This window comes from Pteronotus mesoamericanus, unplaced genomic scaffold (genome assembly GCF_021234165.1).
Source record: "Pteronotus mesoamericanus isolate MK-2021 breed Mesoamerican mustached bat unplaced genomic scaffold, CSHL_Meso_final contig_53, whole genome shotgun sequence".
Classification (NCBI taxonomy): Eukaryota; Metazoa; Chordata; class Mammalia; order Chiroptera; family Mormoopidae; genus Pteronotus; species Pteronotus mesoamericanus.
Window position 1 is genome coordinate 5060989 of NW_026555195.1, and position 24587 is coordinate 5085575.

At 48.0% G+C, this 24587-nt stretch overlaps 1 protein-coding gene across 6 annotated transcripts in view; it reads left to right on the top strand.

The window, feature by feature from the left end:
- NTM (neurotrimin) overlaps positions 1-24295 on the top strand; it is a 915694-nt gene extending 891399 nt beyond the window's left edge. For 4 of the 6 annotated variants that reach the window (XM_054579464.1, XM_054579469.1, XM_054579470.1 and 1 more), the window contains 6 exons: positions 2682-2816; positions 4734-4854; positions 9162-9313; positions 12439-12474; positions 18366-18398; positions 23647-24295. In XM_054579464.1, coding sequence (XP_054435439.1) covers positions 2682-2816; positions 4734-4854; positions 9162-9313; positions 12439-12474; positions 18366-18398; positions 23647-23744 — 575 coding nt within the window. In that variant the 3' untranslated portion in view covers positions 23745-24295. The remainder of the gene's footprint in view (positions 1-2681; positions 2817-4733; positions 4855-9161; positions 9314-12438; positions 12475-18365; positions 18399-23646) is intronic. The other 2 variants (XM_054579465.1, XM_054579466.1) reach the window with 2 other exon arrangements.
- Positions 24296-24587: the final 292 nt, after the last annotated feature.

The window sequence follows — 24587 nt, forward strand, 5'->3', positions numbered from 1 at the left end:
CTTGTAACAAGCTCATTTAAGCTGGGTCCCTGTAAATCTTACTGTGGTCTCACAAGAACATATTTGGATGGTAGAATTAAAATAGGTGTTTAGTCTCCAGTTGGAGAGAAGGACAGGGGCCCAGAGAGCCCTGTGGACTTTCATTTCCCTGCAGTAGTGGTGTAGTACACAGCCTTCTGGGACATCCAAGGTCCTACCAGCCACTGCTCGGATGCTGGAGCTCAGTCCAGAAACAGCTGTCCAGAACTAATTTATTTCCTAATGCTATGGCACTGTTAATTTATAAATTACACTGGTAATTCAAGCTATTATTAATTTCAGATGGTGTAGGGCAAGCCTAATTAAAATATGACATCAATTGCCACACATATGTATCAAGGACTACCATTTAAAATTAATGGGAATATTAAGTGTGACACTGGTCTCGGCGATGCTTTGCACAGTAATTATAGCATTCTAGCGGGGGAAGATCTGACAAATGGAGGCTTGAATCTAGTAGCAAATAAACAACAACAAGATAAAAGGAATCAGAAATTCTTTTTTTAAGGTTTTATTTATTTATTTTTAGAGAGGGGGAAGGGAGGGAGACGGGGGGAGAGAAACATCAATGTGAGAGAGAACATCGATAGGTTGCCTCTTGTTTGCGCCCTAATTGGAATCAGACCCACAACCCAGACATGTGCCCTGATCAACAATCAAACTGGTGACCTTTTGGTTTGCAGGACAACTCTTAACCAGCTAAACCACACTGGTCAGGGCAGGAATCTCAAATTCTTTGTTTAAACCTTTTCTCCTGATTTTCTTCATCTTTCCTCAAGTCAAGTTTAGTACTTCTTTCCCTAAAGATGCTTCGGAAACAATAACAAAAAGGCGACTGTGACAATTAGAAGTTCCTTACTGGTTGAGACTATTGAGTTTTTTTTATTTAATGTCGATTGCCCTCTCCACCTCCTGGAAATGCTGGCCCTGTTTTCTACTTATTCGCACGTTCCTGATTCTTCCTGAGAGTTTGTACCTCTTGCTTACTTGTTTTAGTAGATGCAGGTTGTTCTTTTGCTCTTCTGCAGGCAGTCAAGTTCCTGCACATGCAACGTGTGGGTTTCCTGCTGTGTGAGACTATGTGAGAAGTGCTCAGGCTGGGCTTATTACTGGCTGGCAGCACAGGGTGGTTATGTCCAAGGAGTGGTGGCAGAGCTGGCAGGTAGTGGCCCTTTTTTACAAGACAGTTGTTTTGTTATGGTTGTTGTTGTTATTACTACTATTGTTCTCTTGACAAAAATGGTGACCTTGATGTCACGTAACAAATATGACTATAACTTACGTGCACATTTCTCATTCTTTGCATTTTATTAGTTTCTTCATGTTGTTATTTTCATGCTTTGGAAGAGCAGATACATGTGGCATTATGGAGCGGTTCTGTCACCTGGAGAGAATGTTCCTTTCTTCCCTTTTCTGTTCCTGTGGAGCCACCCGTGTTGAATACAGCTTCACTCCACCTGGGTCTGTGCCCCAGACAGATTACAGGATTACCAACTAAAGCACCGGTGTGCAGTGCATGAAAGTTTTCGAAGTGCTATCGTGTACAATATATATAGTTTTTCATTTGTCACTCCAAAAACCCTCTGAGGTGTTAGGGTTTAATGTATATTATGCCTGGGATAATGTCTCTCAGTTGCTAATGACAGTCTCAACTAATGCTTATTGTCCCATAATATTAATAGCACCCCCTTCTACTCTTAAAAATATCCAAGTTTACATGATAAAGGCATCATCATGCTGATTACTTCATGTAACAGAGGAGGCAGGACACTTTCCTGGGATGGGGCGATTGCTTTTGTTCTCCATTGTCTTTCCACATGGAGGCTGAGCTCAGGGTGCCTGGGGGAAACAACCAAGAAACCTGTCTCCTAGGCTTCAGCAGTGTGGTCTCACAGTCAGACCTCCGATGGGAAGTCTAGTAGGTACAGGGTTCTTGTTATTATTCACAGTTTTTCAATACAAAAATGGGTTGTGGGGAAGATGAAGTGGCAGAGTAGGATTTGTAATCATGTCTTCTTGCTCTTTCCTTTCTGCCAGGTTTGCGATTAGAGTGTGGGGCCCTGTTGCTGGTTTGTCTTCAGGAACCCAAGAGCTCTAGCAGACCAAAGTTTAGAAAATTGATTTTTGCTTATCAGTGGATAAATTAAAATTTATTTTATTAATGCTTTCACTGCCGCCTGTGTCATGCATGTATGTATGTAACTGCTGTTGTAGTATTTTTAATTGGTTCATGGTCTAGAACGCAGTCGTTAGCTTTACACTTCAAGGTTCGGTCTACACAATATGTGGATCATAAAGAATTATTACACACCTCAGGGGTCTAGCTCAGATCCCAGAGCCCGACTGCTTAATAAGGTCTAGGCAGTGTAAATGTCACAATTACGAATCACTTATGAGGCCCAGTAATTTTGTTTGGACCAGGTAGGAACACAAGCATCTCAGCTCATCTACTGGGGAACGAAGGGAATGGTGGTGGTGGAGGTGGTGGAGGAGCTGGGGCGGTGAGGGGCCGCGTTGTTCCAAGGAATCCGCACTTAGACCTGGCAGACATAACCCCGGTAGCCTTTGCCTTCTAAGAGCACACCTTGGGTGTGTGTTTGTTTTCTGTTTTTTCCGTCTTGTCGCACCTCCCCCTGCTGCAGCCGTGGGCTTTGTGAGCGAAGACGAGTACTTGGAAATCCAGGGCATCACGAGGGAGCAGTCCGGGGACTACGAGTGCAGCGCCTCCAACGACGTGGCCGCGCCCGTGGTGCGGAGGGTCAAGGTCACCGTGAACTGTAAGTGGCGTCGGGAACCCCCTCTGTGGGGACAGGAGGCTGGCTGCTGTCATGGCCCCAGGAAGGAGCTGGATCACAGCCGGCTCCTGACAGGATGGGAGTCATGTGGCATCCTCGTTGACTGTCCACCTTGAAGAGCAGCAATTCCAAACTATAATTTAAAACCAAACCAAACCAAAACAAATGTAGCTGAATGTAATGTAACATAATCCCAAACTCGACTTACCTTCCCAGAAGATCATTACATGGCCTTTGATGCATAATTTATATAAACATGTCTTCAAATCCCAGCTTTCCCTTACTTTGCTCATGATGTCCCCAAGCTTCGTACTTTCTAGATCAGTAATCTCCATAATGGGGAGCAGAGATACAATATCTATGAAGGAAATTATCTTTTCAAATTATATATGTTGATGTGCTTATCCAGCCATAGTTTAAATATACATAAACACACACATATTAGAGAGTGTCTCTTAAAACCTGACTTTGACTAATAGAGCTACAGAATCTAAAAAGTTTGGAGGCCACCATTCTAGGTCACTCTAAGTCACTCATGCTCCTTTGTCAACCATCCGACTCTCTCCGACATCGATACTACTCAACTTCCGCACCTCTCTCTCACCTTTTCCCCACGTGATTCCTCATTGTGTACGCTGACTCGGTACTTTATGCCATTCTGAAAGTTTTCTCTACGGAACCCACTTGAGGAAATCTTGAGACTGAATAGAACCCAAGAACTAAACCAACAAACAATAAGCCTTTCCTTTTCAAAACTCAGGTGGGTGGATATAGAGGAAGAATGTTCTATATTTTCTTTATTCTAACATTTTGATTTCCATTACAATTTGAGCCTAATTAATACAAAACACTTTAAGAAGCAAGAAAACAGGTATAACAATGCTACCATATTTTGTACCCCGCCACAATTTTTTTAAAGGGACTCAAATGACTTACAGTAAATAAAGACTGACCTAAGGAGTAAGGAAATATAAGCCAAGGGAAAACATATTTAGAAAAATATGTGCAACCTAGGAATAAGTCAGCATGTAAATACATACCACAGGTGGTTAGATATGGATCCAGGACTTGGTTTTGAGTTGCCAAAGCAAAGAGAGAAAACATCATCCGTTTTAAAGTTTATATCCATAAGATGAAAGCAAACTAGTTGCTTGGTAGAAACACTGCTTCTCCTGGTGCTGAGACCCAGAGAATTTTATCTTTAGGGTCTCCACAAGTAAAGCATTTGAAATGTAGTCAACAACATTGCATACGTTATTTCTGTATTAAGTAGAATGGCAAGTTTGTCATGGCTGTTTTTCATAATGCATTTCATTGCAAACTGTTGGAAGTGTCAAGCGTTAGGTGAAAACTTCAGATGAATGTAGGCCAAGTATATAGGTCTACTTCGGTCTGGCTTGATTCGGGCATCCATTTTAGAATACCAGGAAGAAAGTCGGATCTGTATATCATTCAGGCAATTCTCCATGAATATTATTTTTTGCAACTGAGCTTTTGATGGGAATTGAATAGTATGAGATTATATACTTTGGCAAGAACCTGGTTTGCAGAAATCCTATAAGGCTGATTAAAAGTACTGTCAACCCATAGAGTGTGAGGTTGATGGGCTGGCATCATCCTGTGAAAGTGAAAAAGTTGAAACAGGAAATAGGCCCGAAAACCTGGTCATTCCACCTCTGCTCAGATCGGAAGGGAACAGAAGCTTTACATCCTAGGAAGACTAGGTTTTTTTCTCAGATATCCCTTAAGTGGTTTCATTCTGTAGCACAATTTGTATGATGATTTGTCAGCTCAAGTAAGTGAGGGAGATCAGAGAATAAGAAATAAAATCAGTGAGTGAAGCAGCCGGTCTCATTTTAGAATGCATTTTCAATGCTACAGGATGTCTTCTCTCTGCAGATCCGCCATACATTTCAGAAGCTAAGGGTACAGGCGTCCCCGTGGGACAAAAGGGGACACTGCAGTGTGAAGCCTCAGCAGTTCCCTCAGCAGAATTCCAGTGGTACAAGGATGACAAAAGGTAAAGACCCCTCCCTCTCTCCCCCCGCCCCCACACCCAAAGAAGGAGCCATCTCTTCTAGGTTCCGATTCCAGGTGCCTGCAAATGAGTCCCTGTAAAATCTTCTCTGAATTGCCCCTACTTATAAGGGGAAAACAATATACGAACAAGTCTTTTCTTAACATTAATGAATTGTAGCGATGCTTCCCCTGTCACCATTCAGAATCAGCTCTCACCAACTAACAGGCCTGAAAGAAAACACTTTTGCAGGGAAGCCAAATCTCATGGGAAAGGCCACTGGGAGCACTGTAAGGCCTGTGGAATTTTTTATAGGCCAAGACAATGATACGTTCTGCCTGAAGCTACTGTTAACACATTCTCAGGAGTGCACTGGGTGTTAAGGTCATTCACGGGGCACTAGGGATGGCTCAGAAGTCAGCTGTAGCTCGAGGTCTCAGTTCTGCTGCAGACACTTCAGAATCGGTCTATGAGTCCATGACCCTATTTAGCCCTCCCTTTGTACCCAGGTTGTTCTCACACTGCAGGAAAAAAGACAGGGAACTCTTCCCTTCGTGCTCATCGCTGTAGCCGTCATCAGGATATTTGTTGGGATTCACTGACGACCGGCGTTGCCAGGAGCTATCAAATGGCATGTTAGCACCAGGTTCAGCAGCTCGGCACAGCCAGGCACCGCAGTCATTGCTGTTACAAATAGCTCTTTAAGGTGGATGAGCAACCAATCAATGTGTCCATATTCAAAACACTTTTATAAAGACCCAGAGGGAATGGTGCAAAAATGTCCTGAGGTGTGTGTGGGGTGGAGAAGGAGGAAGGAGTTTCGGAGGCTGGGAAGCTGAGAAAGAAGCAGCAGCGTGGGCGATGGTGAGAAGGAGGGCAGCGCGCGGTTCCGGGCCGCAGGGAGCCGGCTGTGGCCCGCATGACGCAGGATGTCTCCGGCGGGCTCGGGCCTCCTTCTTGATGAGCTCAGTTAGACACCGGATGCTCTTCCGGTCTTTCAGTCAATGATCCAACTTTGTTTAGGACCAACTCACTTAGTCATAAGATTCATGGTATCTTATAACCATTTCAAACAGATTCAGCACATTTCCGTCTGTGAGTACAAATTCCTGCAGCTTCTGGAAAGGTGTCATCTAGCCCATTTTATGGATGGAAGAACTGGAGCAGAAAGAGGAGAACAAACTCATAAAGAGATAAGAAGAATAGCTGCTTTTCCCTCCTTTCCCAAGAATTCAGAATCAAGCAGAAAGGATAATAGTTTTCTCAATAAAAAACATGGTTGTCTTTCTTCGAAGGCCTGCTTCACCTGTCCCTTCTTCCAACTCCTTGAAGGACCTTCCATCTGAATGTCTCGTATCAAAGGAAAAAAAAAAAAAAAATACAGAGCTCAGGGTCAGTTCCTGAACCTTCCATTGTCTAGTTCTTCATGAAAACTAACCCGCTGCATTCTGTTTTTCTAACTTTGGATAGAAGAAAAATACAAGCCAAATGTATGGGACAGCAGGATCTTAACGTTTGTGGAGGAAAGTAGAGGCAGCGGCGGGCACCCTGGCCCTGCGAGCGGGCTCCGGCTGGCCGGCCGGCGGGCGTTGGCGGCGGCGGAGCGCGCCGGCTCCCCTGGGACCGGACGGAGAGCGCCCCTCGGAGGGTCTTCGGAGGCCCCTGGCTCAGGCTCAGGCAGCTTGGATCCCTCCTTTGTCCGAGTTCTACTCATGGCAGCTTTTTTTCCTCCCATATAACTAATTCTGGTCCGTTTTCCACTTGCTGCTCATTTCTTCATTTCCAGCCTTCTCCTCCTGAATAGAGTTGTCCGTCCTCGTGGCAGCCAGTTCAACAGAACGTTTCTGCCTTCGCGGCCCTTGTCGCTGCCTGTCCTTGCCGTGCCGCTGGCCGCCCGAGCCTCCTCCCGGCGGGTCTCCGAGGGCGGCGCCTTACCCCCGCCTGGAGGAGATCCGCTCTAACCCGGCTCGCGGCTCCAGGGAGATGAGTGGACTTCAGAAGCCGAAGGACTGCGTGGGACGGAGAGCGCAGCGTTCTCCCGTGTCAGGGTAAAAGCCGCTTTGCGACTGCATGGCGCTGTGTGAGACGTCAGTCAAAGGGAGAGAATGGAATAAGAAGGGCGACCTGTGCACAAGGACACCGGCCAATAAAAGCCTACAGGTTCATTAAGAGACCGAAGCCTGGCAGCAGTGTGGGATGGGAAATGTGTGACCACACAGGGAAAAGGAACGTGTGTCATCCCAGAAGCTGCAAAGTGGCGCAAAATGTTGCTGGCATTTTTTTTTTTCTTTTTTAGCTCCAGACATTTCAGAGCTGTCAAGTACAAACCTGCTTCGGGTAAGTGTCTCTCCTCACCACAGGGCGGGAATCTAATTCACAGCCTGGTGGTGTGTGAAGCCTTCGCCCCAACCCAGGAATGGCATCAAAATGGCAAATGGGATCAATAAGCTGGAGGAGCTCACAGAGCCTCCCGATGGGCGGGCTGCACAACCGTCTTTGGACAGCACCCCCTAGAGGATCAATGTCTACATAACAAGCTGGGAATGTAACGGGCCTGGCCGCACAGCCGGAGGCCTCATTCCATTCACGGAGCGCTCCGATTTTTAACGAAGTTCATGGACGAGGGCCAGTTCACTGCTCCTGAAAGGAAAAGCTCCCGGAGGAAAATCTACATAATGAAAAGCAAGGCAAATTTCTCCAACCAGTCTTCGACTTCCCTGGAGACAGATGTTGGGCGAGAACCGCAGCCAGAGCCCCGCTTCTCTTCTGGTCTCTGCCGCTGTCAGTTTGGCCAGTGGAGGGAAGCGCCCCGAGTCCTACAGAGACCCCGCCTTCAGGTGACAACAGGGCAGCCGCCCTCTCCGCCAACCTGGCTGTGCCCCAAGGACAGGCAGGCTCTCAATCTCAACTCCATCGAACTGCATCGTATGGAATAACGCTTTATGGTTTGCAAAGCATTTTTCTCATCATTGTCTTGCTAAGCTTCCCTTTATTTCTGCCTTGAATATTGCCTTTCCCGGTGTGATGACTCGATAGCAGCCATTTGCCCCAATTCATGCCCCCAGAGTCCATTCTAGTAAGTGTCCATCTTGATCTTGTTCACTCTCTACACACCCTGCTCCGGCCAGGCTGCAGACAGGCAGCTCAGTTTGTAACCCTGTTCCCTGAGACCCTCCGTGCAGAAGGATTTGTGTCCCCCACTAGTATTCATTCTTCCCATAACACAGACTCAACTCCTGGGCAGGGAAGACTGATTATTCCAGGAAAAGGAAAAAGTTAACTTAAAGCCCATTCTCTGAAATAGGACATTCCAGAGTTTTCCAAAAGAAGACAGTTGATCTCATGATTTCTATGTAGACATGCAATTGCAATAGCAGTTGTTGCTAACAGCCTCGTACAGTGGAGGATATACTATAGCCTTCCTAACCCCTCTGACAGCTTCCTCCTTACCCTCTCCCTCTCCCCAGTAATGGAACCTGTGGTTCTGATACGCATATCTAACTGCTGTCCTCAATAACACTCTGTGGCACCTCTTTAGTGGCCCCCGCCACCAGTGCGAGCCCTGTGCCATATGGGACTGCCCAAATGGCCTGCTCAGGCCAACTGTCCTGGCTCTGCACGGTCACATCCTCAGGACTCTGTGATCCCTCTCGGGCTGAGTTGCTATGGCACGCTGGGCAGATCGCCTCTCTGGAGCTCCTCGGAGTCCGCTGATTTAAAAGGATCCCTGGTTCTTGCTTCCTATTTGCAGCCCAAAGTAAGATATTATGTGTAGAATGTCTCAGATTCTTACGGGAAACTTTGATTACCCAGGTGCTTGAAAAACATTATTTTTTCCTTCAAACCCCTCAGGTTGGTCTTCTCTTTGAAGTTTGAGTTTTTCATTTTCATGGTTGCCATCATCATCACCATCACCATGTTCATCATCATCATCATCATCATCAACATCCATTAAGCCCGCAGTTTTGAGCACCAACTCCGTGAATAATACAGTTCTGAATGCCACACAGCTGGCACACTATATTGGCTGAAGACACCTGCTTTTAAAGATCTTAAATACCCATATAGGGAGGTGAATATCTGTGTAGTGCCACAAGTATCTCCAGGCACATGTCTACAAATAGTGAAATAAAATTATGTGTGTCATTGTGTGTAAACTTACTGTGCATGCGAGTGGGGGGAAATGTGGTTATAAAGTCAGAAAGAGAGAATGAGATAGTAATTAATCCCAGAGTCTATCTTCTTCCTAGGAGAAAATTTAACCATCTTTTATTTTTCCTCTTGTTTTGTCTCTCTCTTCTTTGTCTCAGGCTGGTTGAAGGAAAGAAGGGGGTTAAAGTGGAAAACAGACCTTTCCTCTCCAAACTCATCTTCTTCAATGTCTCAGAACACGACTATGGGAACTACACTTGCGTGGCCTCCAACAAGCTGGGCCACACCAATGCCAGCATCACACTCTTTGGTAAGGCTGAGCCCTGAGCTGGGCGGTGAAAGAGGGGTAGGGTCGTGGGGGGAGGTGGAGGGGGGAGGGAGGCCCAGGAAGGAAGGTAGAAGAGAGTCAGGAGTCATTAGGCAGGAGTGAGTGAGAAGAGGAAAAGGGGAATGAGAGAGAGACAGAGGTATGAAGGTATGAAAGCAGACACTGGAATTAGGGAAAAATATATGAAAAGGTTGTTCATATTTCATTCTACAATGGGCAAAACATCCTGAGACAGGAGAAAAGGATTTGAGCTGTTGAAGTGACATTTAATTTTTTTCTCCTCAAGGATATCTCCTAAACGGGCTATGGGGATTCTAATTAGTCATCAAGAGCCCAGGGAGGAACATTTACTTTATCAATATTTTGTTTATGGAATTAGTGTAAAATGTGACCATTTCTGAAACTTTTTCTGGCCATTGGGACCTAAGAGAAATGAAATTATATTTATAAAAGTAGAATCATGGGCCTTGGGACCCTGGAGAGTATTCATTTCAGAGGGAGAATAAACAGAGAAAGTGGGAATTCTCCTTGTGTTCCATTTGTATCAAAAGGTATTGTCTGGCTGGATTAAGAAATATTTGTTCAACCCACCCACCATCCTGACCGAAGTCACAGAGTCATTCATGCATTGATTCACTAAACAGCCATTTCCTGAAGGGCTCATAGGTGCAAGACAAATCGCGGTGCACTCCTTACATATCGGCAATGGTACTGGTGCCAGAGGACAGACAGTAAAGGGCGCCCATAAGCCAGCCCCGCTGTAGGCCCAGTGGCTCTGGTTCTGTGGGTAGAACAGCTGCACACAAGGGGCCTGGGTGAGAGTCTGCAGCCTCAGCCCCAGTGAGGACTTTCGCCCTCCATAGTTGCGGACCGTCCTTAGGGGCCACCCGATCAACCTCTGGTTGGTTTGGGGAGCGAATACCTCCATAGCTCACCAAGTTGGGTTAGCTGAGCATTTTTCCAATCGATTCCCTGCCCCCCTGCCCTGTCTCCCCTGTGAACAAGCACCCTTGAATGTGGTGGGGAGGGAAAAGTAAGAAAGTTAGCAGATGATTGGCAAGAACCTAAGTTCCTTTTTTTCTGAGAACTCCCACACGATCCCATAGCTTCAGGTACCTCACCGCTGGCTCTGCCACAGCCCCTCCGTGACACATGTGTCCCGCTGGCCCCTGTCGGCCTGCCTGTGCTGCCCACTGTCCTAGCTATGCTTCAAAATCACATTCACTCTTCCTTTTACCTGGCACATAAAATAAAGCCCAGCTTTATGCAAGCGGGCTGGGAAGGGGAGGGCTGCCCTTGATCCCAGAGCCGGGTGCTGGGAATGGACAGAGCCGCGATCCGAGTGATTGATCGGTCTGACGTCTCTCACACAGGGAGAGTCATAATTGCCTCTCACATTTGTCAAGCCTTTTTGGCTTTTTGGCAGGTGTCTGTCTGCATGAAGAGAAGGGCCAGGATTAGAAAGGAAAGTGCCCCTCCTTCCCTTGCCTTGCAAATCTGAGGCTCCCTCGGCTTTCCCGCCCAGCCCCCCCTCAGCAGCCCTCATTCCGTAAACAGCCGTCCTCCACCTTCGACCTCCTCGCTCTTCTGATTTGGATGCATGAAATGATTTTGCAATTGGCTTCATCACTACTGCCTAGTTCCCCAGCATCTTCCCCTTAAGTTGTCTTAAGACGAAAATGGGAAGAAAAAGCAAACTTAGAAGTGAAATAACGCATTTGTGACAAAAAGTGCAGCAGAGGACGTGTCATCCATCTGCTCTTTTCCGCAGACCCCTGTGTGGCAGTTCAGCCCTCTGCCCCCCGCCCCGCCCCTTCCCCAGCCCTGCGCTTGGTCTCCCAGCATCCACCCTGTGTGGCCTTTGGGACAGTCCTACAATTTCCAGCTTTCTGGAGTGTAGGGCTCTCTTCAAAAATTACATTAAAAGCGGTAATGTGTATCGAGACAAGTTTCGAAAATCCGGGTCAAAGATGAGTGGAGCACACGTGGGGCTGTTCTTTAGTGCAGGAGGTCTCCGAGCCTGTGCCTGCGACATCTCTAAGAGGGAGAAGAGTTTGGAGCAGTCCCCAAATTTAACCTAACAGACGCTAAGATTTCAGTCTCCATAGAGAGACCATTTCCGAGGAGCCCGTCACAGAGATGCTGCCTGGGTGGTGCCGTTCCATGGAAATAGTGAAATCCCATAAACGTGCAGGGCGTCCGCGCCCGAGGCTCGTCCAGACAGACACCGCGCCCCCCGGGCTCAGTACGGAGGCTCCGTCATGAAGGCCTTAAGATGGCAGTGTTACCTCAGTGGGGGCTCCATGGCGTTTTCCGTTATTAGAAGCCCCCTCAGCTCAGAGCCATCAAGCAGGTTCGAAAGCAGCATCGACTTTACGCAAATATTCAAACGTTGTCATGAAGTTCATTCTTCCACAGCATCTCAAAACACAGCTAAACTGCCATTATTTCACCACCCACTTGTCCACCTGACCTGAATGTTGAAAAGTGAGGAATGCTGGTGCTGAGGGACCCGCATCCTGGCCAGTACCCCTGAGGGTCCTTAAGCCAGATGAGGGCAAGGGTGGCCCTTCCTATCACGGGCCAGAACTGACAGAGCTCTGAACACCTGGCCCCTCAGACCGCAGAGACTGCAGGGGACTCGGGTTCTGCTCCCGTAATCCTGAGTCACAAGGTTCCTGGGGACCTTGTTCCTGCCCTGGTGCCTTGGCTGCGGAAATTCCTGAACTTGGCCTTCCAGAGTGAAACAATGGGGTGGAGATGTGGGAGAGAAATCTCCTCAGAAAGAGAACTTTGATCCTTTGTTACCACATCAGTACCCAACCCAGCACAACGTAAGGGTAATTCCAGCTTCCCTGCGAGGCTTGCAAGGACCCAGCGCCCTCACTTCCCAGCCATCACGTCTGAGCACAAAGCACTTCTGTGTTTCCCATGCTGCATGTTGTCCTGCCACCTGTGGTTGCTGTGTCTCCCTTTATTTATCCATTGCTCCAGGAATGTGTGTAAAAGGCAGTATACAAACTATATATGACAAATATATAGCTACTGTATATAATATATGTGTTTGTTTTCATTTTTCTCTCCTGTATGTCCCTCACCCGATTTAGAACTAAATGAGCCTACGAGCTCAACTTTGTTGCAAGGTCAGTATCCTCCTTGCTTTTTGGTTTCTCCCCCTCCCCTTTGTCCCAGAGCCCCTGTTTTCCCTGCCCCTTTTCCCTGTCCCTGTGTGCATTATCGGTCTGTAAAGTTGCTTAGAGGATGGCAGGGCAAGCAAAGGTGGTTACTGGGAGCTGGGAAACTCCAAGGACAGCTCCCTTTTCTCTGCTCAACCTTGCCCACACTTCTCCAAAAGGACTGGGGGGCGGGGGAGGGGGAATAAAAAAAAAAACATTATTAACACATCAAAGCCCAGAGAACTAAAACATTGATGGAGTGAGTCTGAACCAATAGGAAGACAACTTGAACCCACTGAGCAATTTTCATAGCAAGAGTCCTATTGATAGCCTCTCAGCAAAGAAGCAAACGCTGGGTACCTGAAGGTTCAAATATTCCCTAAAATGCACCAGCTGGTCCACAGGGAGGTCCTCCAAGGCAGGGGGGAGGCGTGGCACAGTGTGTCTGCTGGCCAGGAAGTAGTAGTCGGGGGTGGGATGCCACCGAGTCCTGTTCTATGCTCTTGGACAAGTCACTAAATGTTATTTAGACTCAATTTCCTCTTCTACAAAGTGGAATTGATCTGCCTTATCTATTTTAGAGTTGTTCTAATATTCAACTGATTATGCATAGTAAAAAGGCTTTGAAACAGCTTGGCGCATTTTGAGTCATTAAAGTCCAGCCTCCAGATGCAAGCTGAAAGACAAGGACATCTCTCAGCGTAACGACATAGGGGTTCATTAACGCACTTCTCAAGCCCTTCTCCCCAGCCCCCTTACATCCTCCCCTACTTAAAGCCCTTCTCCCTGTGAGCATCCTGCATCTCCCGCCTGTTTGCACAGCCCTTCAAATTCTCTCAAGGTCCACCAGCCCAGCGTGAGTAATTCGCTGGGGCTGTGACTGAGCGCTTGGGCAGAAGCAGGCCCTTCTGAGTGGCACACGACGCACGCTGCGCGTGCTGCTTTTCTCCTCCCGAGGACAGTGCTGACCATACGCTTCCCCGGCAGGAAGGCAGCTGTGCGGACAATGAGGGGAATGGCTTTTCTCTCCCCCCACCCCAAACCCCTGATCTTTCTCATCCCACCTCACCCCACCCACACCATCCTGTTCATCCATTCCCATCCGGCTGCGCCCTCATCGGAGGACGGCGTTAGACTTGGGAGGTGGAAGAAGAGGGGGGAGAAATGAATTATCTGGGAAGCTGTTGGACAGGTGAGGAAAAATACTTTTATCATGAAAAATTTCAGGGCTGCATTGTTCACCTTAGTGATGTCAAGCGCTCTGGTGATGAACCACAAACAGGAAAATGAAACAATGGGATAGAAACAAAACATGAACTCAGTGGAAATATTCAAGTTCAACTTATGATTCAGCTTGCGTGTGTTGAACCTCTGCGTGAGGCGTAGGCACAGATCTAACACAGAGAGCGTCAGGAAAGCACCTGACATGAACGGGAAAAGTGGGGAGATGGAACAAAGACGGCACTGCCCCAAGATGAGCCTTTAGAAGTGACTGAGCTCATTCTGATCACTGAGTTCTTCATCCTCAGAGGGAATAGGTAGTGGTTGCCAAGGAGCTAGTGTTTAACTGAAGGTGTACTGAGCTGATAGAGGGAGCCTTGTCCTGCACCAAAGACAAGGAGAACAAAGCCAACCAGAAACAAACAAATTGCTGTGTGGCTGCTACGCAGAGGACCGGGAGCAGGCGGCCTTGTCAGCCGGCTCCACCTGCGGGGACCGAGCTGCCCGGCCTCACTTCGCTCTGCTGTCAGCGATGAACTCCGGTGGCAGGGTCTCGCAGCCAGCTCTCCGCTCCCCTTCCCAGCATGCTCTCACCCCCTCGTTCTTCTCATTGAAGGCAAAGCGATGGGACCGGGCCGGCGGCAGCAGATTGTAGGCATCCAAAACATTCCAGAATTTGCATCAGTGTGGTTTTCAGGACAGCTGTTGGACACTTTTATACAACTAAGGGACATTTTAGAGAAAACAGGCCCCGCATTTTGGACATTTTCTTCGCCTGTGTGTTTGTTTTTTCCCTTCTTCTTCTTCCTCTTCCTTTTCTAGACTAGAGAACTTACCCATTTTGTCAGAGCATACTCCCCAGCTATGCTCATTTCATCTCAGAAATACCAAGTGAGCTTTACACCGGGGCATGGATTTTCACTGACAGGGAACACTTGGCTTTAAGAGATGTTCCAAGCTATTTTGCCGCCCCATATCTGGATAGACTAGAACGATCCTTATAAAAAAATGCCATTCCTCCTCAGCATTTTCTGCCACCCTTGAAATATTTCCCTGCTCCCCTTTTGCAAACACAACAGATTGCATGTCACCCTCCCGTATTAATATTTGGTGTCACAGGACTCCTGCCACGAGAAATACGGACTCAGAGATGCGCCACCATCCTTCACTGAACTCCCTCACGGGCGAGAGAGCCAGGCCCACACTGCAAACTCAGCTGCTAGGTGGCTGTTTGTTTCCCATCCATGGGTCCTTTGTCTTCCATCTCCTAGGCATTAAGTCAGACTTGATGGTATCAGCGGGCTGGGAAAGGCTGGCTGATTAACGTCCGTGAACCTCACAGTGACCGTCAAACCAACTTATTAAAGAATGGAAACTAAAGTAAACTGTATCAGGAGAAAAACCATTGCAGTAGAGAGATGATTAGTTCTTCCCTGCAGAGGATTAAAGATAGTTAATTAGGCCCGGCCATCCAGCAATTAGCATTTCTATAGCACATGTGTCTAAATACTAGCAGGTATAAAGAAAAAATGTTCTTACCATTTTTTTCTAGAAGGTTTATATGAGGGGGGACAACCCCCCCAAAAAACAAAACATTTTCTTCTGGAGGGTAGGCCCCTTGCACTACAGGTTTCCCCCGCTAGGTGAGTGTTCTAGGAACCCATCTGTATCAGGGCACCAGCTGGCATTGTGAGAAGCTGTTTGGGTTCAGAAGAATTATTTTTTTGAAAACTCCTTCAATGTGTTTGCCCATTTCATGATGGGTGATATACGAGCGCACTTGCCCACACTGCACTGAGTGTTCAGCAGTTTTTGACCAAAAATGGCAGAACCCCCTCATACCTCCCTATTTACCTGAGAGACTCTTTTTTTGGTTTGTTTGTTTCTCCGGATTAAAACAGTTCTCAAAGGGAAACATTTTGCCTACGTGGGAGAGGGGAAACAAAAAATGGCAGAACACTGAAAGGCATCAAAATTGATGAATTCAAAAACTTGAGCAGTGGGGGAAAAGTCACTATAGGTGTATTGCATAAAATGGAGAGCGCTTTGAAGGTGACTGAAGTTTAAACATGGAAGAATAAACACACAATTTTTTATAAATAAATTCCGGGTTTTTTGTGGTCCCTCCTTATATGTTCATCCAGACATGAAACCAGCCCTCCTCTGTCCACAGGAATCAGATGGCAGCCCAGTGTTCTCACAGAGGTACCTGGATTCAGCAACAAACATTGGCTTTAATGCCAAAAAGATCTCTCTATGATTGACCAGAAACATTGGCTCAGAAGCTTGGGGAAGGGGTTCATTTTTTTGTCTTTTATCTATTTTTTTTCTTTTTTTTCGAATACTTTGTTCTGACTCTGCCTGTCTTGTCATTAATATATCAACAGAAAGATCCCAAATTTTAGTTAAGCTCTTGGTGAGGAACACGCAGACTTAGATTTTTAGCGACTGTTTGTTTTCTTGAAAGCCAAAGGTTAACTCAGGGGCTTGAGTTTATGGCGGGTCCTCACTCTGGAAGCCCAAGCAGGACTTACACCCCTGGAAGATGGACCCAGCGGTGACAGTGCATCGAGCATTCCAGTGTTCGCAATTCTACATCTCTTCCTAGTACCAAGTCACAGGGAATGGGTTAAAATATACCAGGAGGAATTTCGTGTAAATATAAAGCATAACCTGGCCACACTTCCCCCTTGTTGGTGAGATAATAGCCAGGACAGGAATGCATTCTCGCTAACTAGAAGAGGTGAAAAGTTGCTACCTGGGAAATCCTAAGGGTAAGTTCTAGCTAAGGTCAAGGATGAGTGCCCAGTGGTCCTTTACTTGTGTGGGCAGGCGCTAGAGTGTTGGCCTTCTTTCAAGTAGCATGTGTTGGAGATTCAGAAGGGAAGAAGGAGGTGGATGGGAAAAATAAGGCTGAAGTTGTTTTGAGATTTTAATTTACCTTATAGAAAGTCACTTCTGAAACCTAGAGCACTGCAGAAACTTATACTTTTAATTTATTTCCTTTTCTCTTTGGATAGTTCCAACAAGTCAGATTACCAAACAGAACTCTTCCTTGTGCTCTTCCTCCAGCAGAATCTAAGCCAGCACCTGTCTCTCTATGGACCCTCCTCTTGCTCTGCTTCTGGCCTGGGGTGAAGGGTTTATGGCTGCTCTATCCCTTGAAGAGTCTCTCTTCCGACTGTCCTCTCTCCTTCCCATTACCTGCCGTCTGGGCAGAGGGAGACTCAAGTCAGTGGCATCTGAATGAGACAATTCATGAAAACAGCCCTTCCTGGGCTTCCTTCTATGCCTGACCGTCACTCAAGGAACTACCCTTGCCAAACACACGGCGCAGCACCTGCATCTCTGTCTTCCTCTGCCACCCTGACTCCATGTAAGATCTCTTCTGAGTCATCCTTTTGATCTTTGATCATAGATCACTCCTTACTCTTTTTCAGAATGGCCTTCTCAGGTTTGCTAACATCCGCTTAGATCAAGAGATCATATCTCAGGTACCTTCAAAGGATAGTGGAGAATTTGAATGCAGAAGTGTGTATTCTGATTCTAGTTGAATGTCTTAGTTGAGTTTGGGTCAAGTTTTATCTAACTTGTCTTTCCTTCCACAAGTGAGGATCTTTGCACAGAGAATGATATTACTTCAATGCAAGAGACTTTCACGTCATTTACTCATTTTTCACAGCTTTACTAAGGTACACATGACAAATTGTAAGACATTTAAAATGCACATTGTGGTGACTTGAAATACAGATACACTATGAAAGACTTTTGCATCCTCTTTATATCCAAGGCGAACAACTGCAGAGGCCTCTAGCTAAAAAGGGAAGTAAACAATTAGAGATTATCACCACTGCAGGCCAGTCAAGACATGTTTTCAGCCAAAAGGGCTCTGTAGATTGTTCTGAGAGCTTGAAGTTGAGGAAAAGGGGTCTGTTGTAGTCTATTCAGCAGAGAAGAACTGGGATCCCAGTATTTCCATGGGTGGGTCCCAGCAAGTTCAAGTGTAACAGTATAGCTGCAGGTCTTACAGCCTCAGGCTGGCCCAGAGGGAAGAAGTCCCCTGCGCCAGCTCAATGGAGTCCGACTCATCAAGAGACGTCTGATAGCCAAGGTCTGGGGTCTCCTGGCACCTGTAACCTAGCTCAGCAGTGTTTGTGAGACGCACACATGAATGCCAGGCACACTTTTATACCCCAAATGCGGCACGGGCACTTGCATTCAAATCACTATAATATAATCCAGTTGTGGGCACCAATTTTATCCTTAAGGCCTGCAGACTTCAAATAATTAGGGGATTGTCGGTAACCAAAGAAAGCCAGTTGTTCTACAAACAAGTATTTATTGGTCTGGGGCCTCAGGCTTGAAGGTTTCCCCAAGTCCCCTGCTAAGACTAGGCAGATCTGTTGTCTCACTTTGGGTCAGCGATCTCATCTGAATATCATTTATGTCTTTCCCCAACTCGCCCGTTATGGTGGCTGACTTTCCAGCACGGGTGACGTGTGGGCTGTGGTTGGGACAGCTGACGGAGAAGTCAAGGGGGCTGGGAGTGCTGGCTCGTTCCCCAAATCGTCTGAGGGCAACACGAGGCCTCTGACTGCTTTCTCCCTTAACAGTGGCATGTTTTTCATTTCTTTTAGAAGTGAAATCTACAGCTCTGATCCCTTGGAAAGGTTGGTATATTTATTTCTTAGGCAGCTATGCCTTGGTGAGGATGGGATATGCAAAACTCTGCCTGCTTGCAAAATGCCTTATCTTCTAAGCTAACCCCAGAGGGCAGCCCAGTGGGCCCCCAGCCCTGCCCTTGGGCTGTCTCTCCATCAATTTAGATTAACCCATCCCCAAGGACAATCCATTCTCCCTGGGTAGCTTCCACTGGCAGAAGCCTAACTTCTCTGCTGGCAACTAATGAGCACCTGTCAGTGCCCAGAATAGCTTTATGTCTGGGTGCTGCTGTACCAGGCCTGCCTCTTTCCTTGCACACGGATGCTCTAATGCAACGATCTTCTTAGACCTTGCATGCTGCCCTTTGCTTACATTGTTTCTCTCTCTCTCTCTCTCTCTCTCTCTCTCTCTCTCTCAACTGGAAGGGGAGCGGTTGGAGGGAGAGGAAAGTGGAATGAAGGGGGAGGTTCTTGTGTGAGTCATGTGGCTACGGACAAAAGGAGTTTATCTGAGGCTTTCATTCTTGCCAGATGTTTCTGATGAATAACTGACACTCATCACAGTTTGCTGAGACCCCCACTGTCCTGATAGTACATCTCTCTAGGCTTCTGTAGCTGCCTAAGGAGATAGAGACGTCCTACGTGGAGTGGAGGGGTGACTAGTTGAAGAACAGAGACTTCATTCATGTGGCACTTGTCACCAGGTAGATGGCTGAGCAGCCACTCTGGTCAGCACAGGCTCTGGGAGGGCCTTGCTCCAGGATGCTTGATCCATACTTGCCTGAAGAAAGGTCTTCCTGTCATAGCTGCTTCCATGTGCTGAGCAGTGGGGGTGAGCAGTGGGGGCGGCCAGTGTGGTCCCCACCTTAACCAGTGCCCAGGTGGGGCCAGCTCAGTCCTCACACTCTTCCCACTCTTCACTTCCTGCAGGTGAATGGGTCACACAGAGCAGACATTATGAGGTAATGGAAATACAATTGCGTTTGGAGATGGAAGTCAAGGGACCTTAGGAAAATCGCCTAAGCACTGAGGTGAAGTCCCCACATAGCAGAGTGCAGATACTAGTCTTAACCTAGTACATGCATGTTCTTTAAGGGGCTGGGACACCTTTTTAACTGCGAGCGCTCTGCCTGATATCCTAATCCATATGGTTTTACTCCTATGTATACCTGACCTCAGCCACAGGAATGTACAGTGACTTTTATTGGAAAAGAGGGGACAACAAATTCTTACCTTGAAGCAATGGAAAAAGGAAATACGTGTTTGGGTTTGGTTTGGTTTGGTTTGAACCATGCAAACAAAGAAGAATGTATACCTGTTGCTAAGACACATTCAAGCAGATGGGGATTTTCAAAAAAATAAAGAAAGGAAAAGGAAAGGAAAGGAAAAAGAAAAGAAAGAAAAGAAAAGAGAAAAAGAGGGAAAGGTGTTTGGAAGAAAATTGAGGTAAAACAAAAGGCTAGGTAGAGAAAGAGTTTATGTTTTATTACAGGCTTTTCTTCTCCAAGTAAAATCTGAAGGTGGAAGAAAACCACACAGAGACTAAACACGCATTTGTCTACCTGCAGGACAATGTTCTGGCTCTTTCTTTCCTCCAGCAAGCATTTATCACCTGCCCCGGGCCCAGTTAGACATAAATTGCCTTAAGGAGCGTATAGCACGGAGGAGGAAATACAGAAGTTAGGTGAATAAAGAGAATTATAACACAGAGTAGTGGGCGTTTTAACAGTGGGATGCGTGTGGTGCTGTGGAAACAAACCACAGCAAGTCAAGGAAGGCTGCCTGGAGGAGGTGACAGAACGACCTGTGGATGAGTTGAGTGAAGAGCATTTCAGGCAGAGGCAGAAAGTGTGTGGATGAGAAGGAAAAGGAATATGGTCGGCCCTGACCGGCGTGGCTCAGATGGGCGCTGCCCCACAAAGTGAAAGGTTGCAGGTTTAATTCCCAATCAGGGCATGAGCCTCGGTTGCAGGTTCCATCCCTGGGTGGGGCATGTCCAAATGGCAACCAATGGATGTTTCTCTCACATTGATGTTTCTCTCCCTCTCTCTCCCTTCCTTCCCTTCTCTCTAAAAATAAAAATAATAATAATAGTAATGATAAATCTTAAAAAAAAAAGGAAAGGAATATGGTTGGAGGTTACACACTCATGTGTGTGTGTGCATGTGTGTGTGCAAGTGACACATGCTTGCATAGTGTGGAGTTGGGGTGGGGAGAAACTGAGGAACACATGGCAGGGAGAGTCGCCCAGGGGGCAGAAAAGAAGCAGATTATGAAAGCCGCACGGCTCTACTGAGCCGCCGGGAGGTTTCCTGACGGCAGCAGGGGGCCAGCAGAACTGCCGCGTGGCCAGTGTGGGAGTGCCGAAACAGCAGGCTGGAATCATCATGAAGAACAAACCTGGGTGGTCAAGGCCTGATATGGGACCTTTCACAGAAATTGAAAAGGGCGCTGCTTGGGCAGTCTTCTTTGGGAGGGTGTGGGGGGACCCCCTTCTCTGTTCCCCTTTCTGTCTAGCTCTGCGCAGGCCAGGTTTCCTGGACGTGCTGGAGAGAAGGGCGGGTTGGGGGGAGGGGAGACAATGTGTGGAGGGGTGAAGAAAGGCTGGATGTGGCCCCACACAGTGCGTGACAGCCTCACCCCCCTGCCATGAGTCTGGGACAGGAGACAGAGAACAGGAGCAACAGAGAGGCCCTGGGAGCTTGTCCAGGGTAACAACGCACCACCAGAGGTTCTGGGGCACTCAGTGGCCTTGCCCTTCCTCCCATGGGAAGCATCTTCTGACCCAGCAGGCCCAGTAGGGCAAGAGCCCTCCCCACAGGCCCTGTGCGGTGCTGCCCAGCAGGCGGCAGAGCCGCAAGGGAGCTCTCAGGCCAGCAACCCTGAACCTGAACGCGGAGCTGTAGGGCAGCTCTGCCAGGTAAGCTGTACTGGGTGGGGAGTTGCCAGTCAGAACAGCCTCCTCTGCATCACCGCGGAGTCCCTGGCCTGTAATTTTCCCCGGTGAATGTGCTTTACTTCTTTTAAAGCATTGTTTTTCAATGAACTGGAACGCCTCCAGCGGGGGTTTTCGCCACTCTCTATAATCTCGCACCCTGCCCCTTTCACTCAGAGATGTCCCGACTTTTCTCAGGCGGTAACCGAGCCAGGCCCGTGCGCAGCTGCCCGCCTGGCTTGGGGCATCCTCCGTCCTCCTCCCCGAAGAATCCTGCAGGTGGTCTCTGAAAGGAGGGTGTGCAAGAGAATATCAAGATGCTGGGGAGTGTCCTTTGCCCCCTTCTCTATTACCGCAGGGCCTCTTCTTAGCCATGGCCAGGGGACAGGGAGAGGGAAGGGATGTGCTGGGGTGAATGGGGAGTGGATTTCAAAGCTGTGTGAGTGTTGGGCAGAGCAAAGAGATGAAAGAGAAAAAGGGCCACGTGCGCACAGATGCATGTCTGGCCAGGAGTGCCGTGTGCCAGGCGTGCTGCGCACGTTCAGGATGGTTGTGCCATGGGCCCGTGGGAGGTGGAATCCAGCCACTGCCTCTGCCCTGCTTACACAGGGGACCCGGCTCCCACGGAGGCCTGTTGGTCCTGCGGGCTCAGACACAAAGTGTGTCTCAGAGTCAGCCTCAGGCCCAGGCAAGAGTCTTGCCGTGAGGGATCTTGGAATGGCCCAGAGCAGAAGGGCTTCCTCACAGGACAGAAACAGAACCTCGCCCCCAGAAGGCATCAGGGAGTGGCCTCTCCCCTGGGATTCCAAAGACTGCTGTGTAGATAACAGAGTGGGGACCCTAAAGAGGGCTCTTCCCCTCCCTGCTGGGTGGAGGGTGAAATAGGCCTCCTGGTGCTTCTCATTGGGAACAGCAGTGCCCAAAAATCTGGCCTTGGGAATATTGTGACTCAGACAACAGGACACATGAGGTTGGAGGATGTGCTGCATCTCAAACTCATGATGACTTGTTACTGCCCCATAACCAGATTTCTCCCTAAGGCCTAGGAAATACAATCCCCATGGGTAGTGCTCCCAAGGCAGGAGTTTTAGGCTTTGATGGAATAGTCTCATATGGAAGCCAGAAGCCTGGTCTGACGCTCAGCATCCAAGTCTAGCGAGCAGTGTCTGGCTTTGTTCCTTCACCCCAGGTGAGGACATGGACTTAGTGAGGACACCAGCCGTATGTCCATTAAATTCATTGCAGCACAGCATGCCAGGGCAATTCCAGTCTGAGAAGGTGCCCTGCTTTCTCGGGCACCTAATTCATCGGGGCCTCAAAACCTGTGTGTACTGTTCATGAATCATAGCTCTATTGGTCGTGGGTGCTCTGGCCACTGGACTGAAGTAGCCAGTAATCTCATGCTTCACAATGATAGGCGAGCTACTGGGGAATTTTACGATCCCATCATTTTCTTGCCTCCCACATTTGGCTTTGTTTCAAAGAGTGTGTTCGCAGGCCAGGCTGGCGCGTGCCTCGAGGGGCAAGGTGCCCTCTATCTCCACTCTCAGACATACCCCCTGGCAGGCTCTGCAGCCCCCTTTCCACTTACACCTTCCCTTACATCCATGGGCACCGCAAAAGGCCATCTGTTCCTTTACTTGTTCCCACCTCCACTTCATGTGAGCTGGGTTTGTCTTTTCAGACATGTGATGCCTGAGCTAGGTCTGCTGTTACCTAGACCAGATGGGGAAGAGGCCAAGTGCTCCGGGCGGAAACCTGGTGCTCTGCCCTGAGACGCAGCCGCAGACAGAAGGACGCTGAGCCCTGCGCAGCAGCAGCAGGGAGGCAGATTGTAATGTCCAACAGGTCCTTTCCAGAGCAACAGGTGGAGCAGCTGGACGGTTATGTGCATGTTTAAGGCAGGCAGTGCTTAGAAGTGGTTGGTTGATGATGCAAACGAGGCAGGGTCTCGCTTTATGGAAGCTCTGTGTAGGATATTAACAAATAGGCCCTTTCTTCTTGAACTGGACCTTGAGCCATAGCCTTAGCACATGACTCAGTGAAGGAGCAGTGGCCACCAGCACACTTTAACCTCAGCTTCGTGTTCTCTCCTTGCCCGGGAAGGCTCCCCATGATACGCCGTGCATCCAGGGGATCATGGGGAGCCTCCAAAAGCTATAGGAGCTTTGTTTGTAACGCAGTCCCCTGCACAGGGCGCGGGAACAGCAGATGCTCCCAGTTAGAGCGATGCCTTAGCAGACGCGAGGCCTAAGGACAGCAAACCAGGCAACGGCCATTCTCTCATACTAGCTGCTCATGACTAGTGTGTTCTCTCTGCAGGCCCAGGCGCTGTCAGCGAAGTGAACAATGGGACATCGAGGAGGGCGGGCTGCATTTGGCTGCTCCCTCTCCTGGTCTTCTTACTCCTCAAATTTTGATGTGAGTGCCACTCTCCCTACCGGGGAAAAGCTGCTGCCACCGCAACCACCGACACCACAGCAACGGCAACTCCGACAACAGCAAGAGCAAACCCGTTTCTAAGTCAGATGTAATCAGAGGAAATTCAGAGAAACAGATCCTATCGGGACACAAATTCGAGGGAGGGGAACCAAGAAGACTTTGGGCAAACACGTTTAAAAAGGAAATTGAGAATCGCCTTGCAGGCCTTGCAGATGTGTAGGTACAGCTGAGTTTCCTTTCTTTCCCCAAATGGGAGGAGCGCACACCCGGCTTTGGACCCACCCGCAAGCTGCATTGCGTGACCTCTGTTTCCAGGTGGACGAGGGCTCAGCCACTCTGCCACTAACGTGCCCCTACCAAGGAAAATTCTGGAGTCGGCCACCCCAAATTCAATCAGTCACTAGAGGCGAACACAGAGTGAGACGTGTGGCCCCGATGCGCCCCGGGGTCCTTCCATAGACTGTGCCACGGTTGTGTGTGTTCTGAAATGAAATTTAAAAAATAAATAAATAAAAAGGAACCTAGACAAGACAGCCTGACAGCTACAAAAATCCCACAATCAACAGTCACAACAGATATTGTTAAATGCTTCTTTTTTTTTTTTTTTTTCCATTTTACTACATGGACGTCATGGATAATAAGGGATTCTGATTCATTATTAATTTTATTAATTATATTTTCTGATATGAGTCTAGAACTTAGTGGAAGAAAACGAGACAAAACAAAAAACACACAGATGAAAGGGGTGAAGAGAAGTATGTTTGTAAAGGATTAAGAATGGATAGTGCACTTCTTAACTAGGTTTACAACTGGTGGACCAC